At 40.0% G+C, this 9,643-nt stretch overlaps 1 protein-coding gene across 1 annotated transcript; it reads left to right on the forward strand.

Annotated features, from left to right (window-relative positions):
• Positions 1–742: 742 nt before the first annotated feature.
• On the forward strand, positions 743–2,355 carry LOC148789713 (class V chitinase-like). Its single transcript, XM_088894039.1, has 2 exons — positions 743–1,869; positions 2,051–2,355. The coding sequence occupies exons 1-2, from the start codon at positions 849–851 to the stop codon at positions 2,068–2,070; spliced, it is 1,041 nt and encodes a 346-aa protein (XP_088750165.1). The 5' UTR covers positions 743–848; the 3' UTR covers positions 2,071–2,355.
• The last annotated feature ends 7,288 nt before the right edge of the window (positions 2,356–9,643 follow it).

The raw sequence follows: 9,643 nt of genomic DNA on the forward strand, positions 1-9,643 counted from the left end.
AACTTTTAAAATTAATAATCCAAATGAGGATAAATCTGAGGTAGTTACTGAAAATAAATTATTCAACTTTTAAAATAAAAAAAAAATAAAGAAAAGGAAAAGTCTCCCGAATGGAGACAAATCTGAGGTAGTTATCAGGATTTTTATAACACATCTTACATCTTATAAATTAATACCTAATTAATCCATTCGATTATGGAAACCTCTCAATAACATGCATTAATTAAATTTTGCCAACAACCACAAAACGTAAAACGTAATTGTCACCATCGATTTCACACCTTGCTCCTCCAACAAGGGTTTTACAAAATCTTCATGCATAAAGCCTTCAGGTGTACTAGCAAAGAGTTGGTTTCCCATGTGATCAAACAAACAGAGACCGGATCTGCTCCTCACAAGCACATCCTACCATGCGTGGGGACTGGAGAACATCTCCCGTACTTACTTTTAAGTTATTATTCACGGGAGATCGATGGAGATGTTCCCAATGCACCGTCGATGTGCATGTGAGGCGCCCCAGTGTGAGTGTGAGTGTGAGGAGAGACAAAGTAGAGACCTACTACACTTGCATGTGTGATGTGACTTATGGGAAGTTTGAATTAAAATACAACATAACAATTATTAATGAATGCCCCTACGGTCTTATATCTTTTTCATTTTGTAATTAAGGAAGTAAGGAACATTAATTAACAGGCCTAAGGAATGGAATTGACTTTTTTGTCTATAAATATGCTCATTCTGAAAGGCATTCTATCCAGATAAACTATCCCTTCCAGGCTTCCAAAAAAAATAGGGGACAGTCTCTCTTTTCCTCTTTTGTGTTCGTTCTCCTCCTTCGGCTTCATTCCATGGCAGTGGTTAAGGCCGGCTACTGGCTCCCAGACAGTGGAATCCCAGTGTCTGACATTGATGCATCTTTCTTTACACATTTCTTCTATGCATTCGCAGACTTAGACCCTCAGAACCAGGTTACAATCCCTCCCCAAGACCAAATCACTTTGTCCACCTTCAAAACCACACTGCAACGAAGCAACCCGAGTATTAAAACCCTTCTCTCCATTGGTGGAGAAAACACCCCAGCTGACTATTTTTCTTCCATGGCAAGTGATGCCACTTCTCGGAAGGAATTCATTGATTCTTCCATAGAAATTGCTCTAAAACATTCATTCGATGGGCTCAACCTTGACTGGAATTTCCTCGATACCGAAACTGATGATACGACTAACCTGGGTCTACTTTTGAAGGAGTGGAGAGCTAACGTGAAAGCCAAGGCAACTTCCGCTAGCCAGCCGGCGGAATTGCTCTTAACGGCATCTGTTTATCACTCCCCAGAACGTCGTGCAGGCCGTGCAAGAATAACTTACCCAGTTGATTCAATGAAGGAGAATCTGGACTGGGTCAACGTTAAGGCTTATGACTATTACATGCCGTATTCGTTTCAGGTTACTAGTTCTCATGCCCCTCTATACGAGCGGCATGGCCGACTCTGCACGAGTTCCTGCATCCAATCCTGGATTAGGGCCGGGTTGGCTCGTGATAAAATAGTTATGGGTTTGAATTTCTATGGCTTCGCATTTAAGCTCGCTGACCCTGCAAGAAATGGTCTGGGTGCACCAGCAATTGGCCCCTTTACCGCTGACGGTAAAATGTCTTACAAAGAAATCGATGCCTTCATTCAGAAAAACGAAGCAGCAATATTATACAAAGCAGACTTGGGGACCAATTACTGTCATTCTGGATCAACTTGGATTTGCTATGATGATGTAAAGGCAATTAAAACCAAGGTTAAATATGCTAGTAGGGAAGGACTACGTGGATTTTTCGCCTGGAACGTCACTGATGACGACGAGTGGATCCTTTCGGGAGTTGGTACGTATTATAAGTCCCACCGATCCAAACTCTTCATTTCTTTACTTTAATATGCATCAGAAATTAAAGTAGAGACAAATTAAATTAGATGACTACTTGCTCAGATCCTAGTAATTACTTACATGCAGCAGTACTGATTATATTATTAATTGTTTAATGTTGCTTTAATTTGCTTTTGCAGCCTCAGTAATGTGGAAATGATTAAACTGCATGCGATTGCTCAATACGTGGATTGATGCTGTGATTGCTATGGATCGATCATTGATCTTTATATTTTAAATAAAGACAGGGCTACCAGTTCTAACAGTCCTCCTTAAGTTGTAGTGTTTTAGATCTCTAGTTTGCTACTGTGTCTCCTGCCCTGTGTGCTATACTATTTGGTCTTTAGTCTGTTTGTGTTCCTTCACTTTTCAGTTAGTTGTTATTGCTGTCGTTTTAATTTGCTGGTTTAATGAAATATCAATAAAGGAAGTACTTTTGAAAAAACTAATTAAACCTCCCTTGAGGCTTATGCTTTATACTAAAACCTTTCCTTAATTTGTTTTCAAAAAGTACTAATTAATTAACAACTCCATCTCCTATCAAATATTGTTTTAACTCTTATGTCTAAAGGAGGAATTAAAAGGAAAAAAATATACCCTAAACAGAGAGACAGAGAGTCTAGTTCAAACACAACGAATTAATCTGAATTTCCTCCTCAAATTAAGGATGGTCGCTCATACCCATTTGCACCCGTGCATTGACTCTGCAACGTGTGTGCTGTGTGAGGAGGAAATACGGACTCAAACACAACCGGAAGACACACATACAGGCATTGAAGCATTTATCAAAAGTGAATACCATTTAATTTACACAGAAATAATATTTTTTTGAGACATGAAAATCCCAACAGAGACCACAATTCCATGACTGCAAACTCAAGCAATGGTTCGATGTGTCATGAACCTGCAGAAGCAAGAAAAGAATTAAAAGAGAGCACTAATATTCACACAATCAAACTGAATGAATCACTACTTATATCAACATATTCGCCAATATCCTTTTCAAGTAGTCATGATAGAGCCGAAGATCAACTCCAGCTGCTTCAAGGTTTGGGACAATAGTTACAAGATCCTTAGGAGGCCACTTGATAATGGTAAACTTGATATTAGCTAGGTAATAAGGCCAACCGAAGTACAAATCACCTCCTCAGCCTAAGGGCTAAAACACCGACTACCGAAAAATCCTACTTTGGGTATGTAGCTCTAATAGCTCGAGTGATGAGATCGCTTTAGTAAAAAAATAAATAAATAAATAAAATAAAAATAAAAAGAGCACACCATACTTAGAAGAAAAGAGAAATTTGACTGCCATGCCATAAAAAAAAAACCGAGCCAAACAGCTCGAGAAAGTTCAACAAAAGATAAAAAAGGGCACAACCGCCCAAGAAGATCTTTTCAAGACTAGGTTTTGGCACCCGAGAGCCACCAGTAATCAGAAGAACAGAAAAGCAGAGCCGCTAGCCTCAGGGGTCCACCTCGTCCTCATCCTCCGGGGAAGTCAGGCTCTTCCTTCTCTGCCTGGGCAAGCTGAACTACCTAACCATTACCAGACCAGACATCTCCTAGAACCACGCACCTTCTAGCAGCAGAAAGAATACTAGCATACTTGAAGAGATGCCCGGGTAGAGGTATACTGTTCAAGAACAATGGCCACATGAAGGTGGAAGTCCATACGGATGCCGATTGGGCTGGGAGTGTTGATGACAGGAGGTCTACCTCTGGATATTGTGCTCTTGTGGGAGGTAACCTGGTCTCTTGGAGGAGTAAGAAACATAGTGTTGTCTCCAGATCTAGTGCTGAAGCTGAGTACAGGTCAATGGCTAACGGAGTGGCTGAAATTCTTTGGCTGAGATCACTACTTGGGGAGTTGGGTATTGAGTATGAGAAGCCCTTGATGCTGTATTGTGATAATCAAGCGGCTATTAATATAGCACACAACCCAGTGCAGCATGACAGGACTAAACATATTGAAGTTGATCGACACTTTGTACGAGAGAGGGTCTCGTCACAAGAAGTGTGTCTCCCATACATCACCTCCAACATGCAGCTGGCAGATATCCTCACCAAAGCTGTACCACGGAAGAAGCTAGAGGCAGATCTATCCAAGTTGGGAGTGATAAACATTTATTCCCAACTTGAGGGGGAGTGTAGAGAACACTGATGTATGTGGGCCCCACAGCTACGGTCCCACTGTGTTCGTAGGGTAGAAGGTGTTCTAGTCTGCCTAGGGTTAGCTATTGGTCATTTAGTTGTTTCAGTTGTTATTTATTTTAGTCTTATTTTTGCTCTATTTGTTATGTAAAGACTAAGGGCAGATCTGTCCTTTCCATGTAATGAGCATAACTTATAAATATTAATTAAAGTGGCGGCGGTAGAACATTAAGCTTCTGCTCCTCATTTTCAACTCTTGTGTTCTACTGCTTCTCTTCCCTCTTCCTCCTTTTTTCTCTTTACCTTTCTTCTTATTTTCGAACCTGAAATCCATTAGGGTTCAAGACTGATAACAGTCCTCCTTAAGTTGTAGTGTTTTAGATCTCTAGTTTGCTACTGTGTCTCCTGCCCTGTGTGCTATAGTATTTGGTCTTTAGTCTGTTTGTGTTCCTTCACTTTTCAGTTAGTTGTTATTGCTGTCGTTTTAATTTGCTGGTTTAATGAAATATCAATAAAGGAAGTACTTTTGAAAAAACTAATTAAACCTCCCTTGAGGCTTATGCTTTATACTAAAACCTTTCCTTAATTTGTTTTCAAAAAGTACTAATTAATTAACAACTCCATCTCCTATCAAATATTGTTTTAACTCTTATGTCTAAAGGAGGAATTAAAAGGAAAAAAATATACCCTAAACAGAGAGACAGAGAGTCTAGTTCAAACACAACGAATTAATCTGAATTTCCTCCTCAAATTAAGGATGGTCGCTCATACCCATTTGCACCCGTGCATTGACTCTGCAACGTGTGTGCTGTGTGAGGAGGAAATACGGACTCAAACACAACCTGAAGACACACATACAGGCATTGAAGCATTTATCAAAAGTGAATACCATTTAATTTACACAGAAATAATATTTTTTTGAGACATGAAAATCCCAACAGAGACCACAATTCCATGACTGCAAACTCAAGCAATGGTTCGATGTGTCATGAACCTGCAGAAGCAAGAAAAGAATTAAAAGAGAGCACTAATATTCACACAATCAAACTGAATGAATCACTACTTATATCAACATATTCGCCAATATCCTTTTCAAGTAGTCATGATAGAGTCGAAGATCAACTCCAGCTGCTTCAAGGTTTGGGACAATAGTTACAAGATCCTTAGGAGGCCACTTGATAATGGTAAACTTGATATTAGCTAGGTAATAAGGCCAACCGAAGTACAAATCACCTCCTCAGCCTAAGGGCTAAAACACCGACTACCGAAAAATCCTACTTTGGGTATGTAGCTCTAATAGCTCGAGTGATGAGATCGCTTTAGTAAAAAAATAAATAAATAAATAAAATAAAAATAAAAAGAGCACACCATACTTAGAAGAAAAGAGAAATTTGACTGCCATGCCATAAAAAAAAAACCGAGCCAAACAGCTCGAGAAAGTTCAACAAAAGATAAAAAAAGGGCACAACCGCCCAAGAAGATCTTTTCAAGACTAGGTTTTGGCACCCGAGAGCCACCAGTAATCAGAAGAACAGAAAAGCAGAGCCGCTAGCCTCAGGGGTCCACCTCGTCCTCGTCCTCATCCTCCGGGGAAGTCAGGCTCTTCCTTCTCTGCCTGGGCAAGCTGAACTACCTAACCATTACCAGACCAGACATCTCCTAGAACCACGCACCTTCTAGCAGCAGAAAGAATACTAGCATACTTGAAGAGATGCCCGGGTCGAGGTATACTGTTCAAGAACAATGGCCACATGAAGGTGGAAGTCCATACGGATGCCGATTGGGCTGGGAGTGTTGATGACAGGAGGTCTACCTCTGGATATTGTGCTCTTGTGGGAGGTAACCTGGTCTCTTGGAGGAGTAAGAAACAGAGTGTTGTCTCCAGATCTAGTGCTGAAGCTGAGTACAGGTCAATGGCTAACGGAGTGGCTGAAATTCTTTGGCTGAGATCACTACTTGGGGAGTTGGGTATTGAGTATGAGAAGCCCTTGATGCTGTATTGTGATAATCAAGCGGCTATTAATATAGCACACAACCCAGTGCAGCATGACAGGACTAAACATATTGAAGTTGATCGACACTTTGTACGAGAGAGGGTCTCGTCACAAGAAGTGTGTCTCCCATACATCACCTCCAACATGCAGCTGGCAGATATCCTCACCAAAGCTGTACCACGGAAGAAGCTAGAGGCAGATCTATCCAAGTTGGGAATGATAAACATTTATTCCCAACTTGAGGGGGAGTGTAGAGAACACTGATGTATGTGGGCCCCACAGCTACGGTCCCACTGTGTTCGTAGGGTAGAAGGTGTTCTAGTCTGCCTAGGGTTAGCTATTGGTCATTTAGTTGTTTCAGTTGTTATTTATTTTAGTCTTATTTTTGCTCTATTTGTTATGTAAAGACTAAGGGCAGATCTGTCCTTTCCATGTAATGAGCATAACTTATAAATATTAATTAAAGTGGCGGCGGTAGAACATTAAGCTTCTGCTCCTCATTTTCAACTCTTGTGTTCTACTGCTTCTCTTCCCTCTTCCTCCTTTTTTCTCTTTACCTTTCTTCTTATTTTCGAACCTGAAATCCATTAGGGTTCAAGACTGATAACAGTCCTCCTTAAGTTGTAGTGTTTTAGATCTCTAGTTTGCTACTGTGTCTCCTGCCCTGTGTGCTATAGTATTTGGTCTTTAGTCTGTTTGTGTTCCTTCACTTTTCAGTTAGTTGTTATTGCTGTCATTTTAATTTGCTGGTTTAATGAAATATCAATAAAGGAAGTACTTTTGAAAAAACTAATTAAACCTCCCTTGAGGCTTATGCTTTATACTAAAACCTTTCCTTAATTTGTTTTCAAAAAGTACTAATTAATTAACAACTCCATCTCCTATCAAATATTGTTTTAACTCTTATGTCTAAAGGAGGAATTAAAAGGAAAAAAATATACCCTAAACAGAGAGACAGAGAGTCTAGTTCAAACACAACGAATTAATCTGAATTTCCTCCTCAAATTAAGGATGGTCGCTCGTACCCACCTCACAGCACTTGAAGCATTAATTCATGCTTGAGTGCATTCCGTGAAATAATTCTTTTGCTTCCAAGTTTGACACAACTGTTGCAAGAGGCCACTTGGGTAATGGTAGAGACTTGAAATTAGGTAATGAGGGTCAACCGTGGTCTTGCATGCTTTTGCAGTTGGAGCACCGGCCCAAATATCAGAAAATCTTGAACAGTTCATCAATCTTCAAGTGTCCCGAGGGAATAATATTAAAAGGTCTCTGGTTCACCATCTCAGCAAATTGCAAATTAATATATATAACCCACAGACCAGACATGAACAAGGGTTGAGTAACAATTTACATCATTGTAATTAGGAAGGCTTCGCTTGTTTTCCAACATCTTACGAACAAGTATTCCGAAGGAGCTTATTGGTACGTAATCTGCTGATGAATTTAATGGAATTGGCTTTGTTTTCCAACCAATTGAAATTGACAGGATCCATTCAATTCCTTAATAATATATTTAACGACACATCTCAAGTCTGAGAGGTATATATATCTCATGCAGAACAGCTTTTCAGGCTATCTTCCCATGTATATTGGACTTCGCCTTCCTAATTTACAAAAATAAAGATAAAATTAGAATGCCAATTCAATAAAGCTTTTGTCATTTTCTTCATTTTTCTTGTCAATGATGAGAAAATGAAACACGGCTACAATGATATTGAGCTCTCATGCGACAGAGCATCAGGGCTCCTCTTCCTCCGTTTAGTGTTAAAGAATCCAGAAGCAAGAGCTTCCAAGGCTCTAGTGGTCAATGGCCGGTTTCTAGTGCTATGCCTCCTAGCATTTGCAATATGCCTCCTAGCATTTGCAATATGCTGCTCTTCTGTGGTAGCAATGTTGTTTGAGGTTTGTAACACCTCTGACTCCTCCATGTGCTGTCTTTCAGATGGAATGGATGACCCCCTTGACTTGGGTCATCCTGGCTGTCTGTCACCTCCATGAAAAAGGGCTCATCAATTTCAAAATCCGGTGGGACATGGGTAGGTTCAGGTCAATCAATGTCCGGGGTTTTGGTTTCTCATGAGGTATTTCTGTGCCGAAAAAGTTCTGGCCAGGAATGCCTTTGCAGATGCCGTCGCAGCACTTGTCCGGATTGTCTTTAGCAGAAGAGCTAGTAGATGATGCCTTATCCAGAGACATACCCATTTGAGAAACCATGTTTTCACTTCCATCAGGTGAGTCTGACTGGCAATGGGGCTCCTCCTGTCCTGGAGCTACAGAGAAATTGTTCAAACTGCGACTACAAGCAGTTAATCTCCGCCGTTTTGTGACAGGAGCTCAATAGTTTGAGTGGCCAGATTTCACTCTCCGGCTAAATTGGTTCTTCCTCTGATGTTTGTTATTAGACATATGGACAGACAGATCCTTGTGATTGTTCTCTGGGAAATTCATAGGAACTGGGTTATTCATTAGCTTCTCCTGCACCAAAACACTAAGCCCACAATCTGACAAATCAGAGTGCACTCCCTTGTCAAAGATAACCTTCATTGGGCTGGAAGTGTTGGTATTTGCTTGATCATTTGACAACACGTCAGCAGAATCTGGCTCATCTGTTGGCTCCTCAGAGCTATCCTCATCTGTTTCTCTTGAAAGACTTAGGCTGCTCAGAATGCCAGCCCCTTGCTAGAAAATGGGGCCAAACAGCTTCCCAGAATAGACCATTTGACCGAGCTTTGCTTAATCTGAAGTCTCCAGTTAGAAATTTGATGATGTCTCCAGATGTAATGAACAAGGAATCTGCAATGAACAGATTGAAGGCTGAAGTATGTTTATTGAAGGATTCTATATTTTAAGTTCAGTTCTAGTATTATCAATTATCATGGTGTCTCAAATTTTTCTTTACTTCATTAAAGATGTTTAGATCTTAAGAACACAACTTTTCAAGTGCCATCAACATGCCCGTGGAAAATCGTATGAAGCTTTCATGTTGAGCAAATTAGTTCCTGTTGTGGGAAACATCTGTGAATCTAATTGGAATAAAAGCAAAGTTAGCTGAAGACATTGCAGAAGAAGTCGATGTAATATTGAACTCAGCTGCTAATACAACCTTTGATGAAAGGTTCGTCTTCTTTTAATATATATAATTGGCTTGTCTTTTTTTGATGGCATTCATAAATCAATATTTAGTTATCTAATTCAGTCCTCAAATGGGTTCATAATTTAAAAACAAAATATTCAGGTATGATGTTGTTATGGACACAAACACACAAGGACCCTGTCGACTTATGGCCTTGGCAAAGAGATGCATGCAATAACCTTAAGCTCTTTCTGCATGTGTCAACTGGTAAGTAATTAATTAATGTTTAAACAAGCTCAAACAACATTCTGTGAATTCAGTTGGAAACAATCAGATTGGTGTTTCTTCTGGAACAGATTATGTTAACAGCGAGAGAGAGGGAAGAATATTGGAGAAGCCCTTTTGTGAGGGAAGAACATTCTGTCTAAAATGAACAAGCAATTAATGCATTCTGATCATTTCCACCTTGTTTTAATGGTCTTTCAAATGTTACTGGAGAGCCCACTTGGTCT

This window comes from Nelumbo nucifera, chromosome 8, assembly GCF_055504915.1.
Source record: "Nelumbo nucifera cultivar China Antique chromosome 8, China Antique-T2T, whole genome shotgun sequence".
Lineage (NCBI taxonomy): Eukaryota > Viridiplantae > Streptophyta > Magnoliopsida > Proteales > Nelumbonaceae > Nelumbo > Nelumbo nucifera.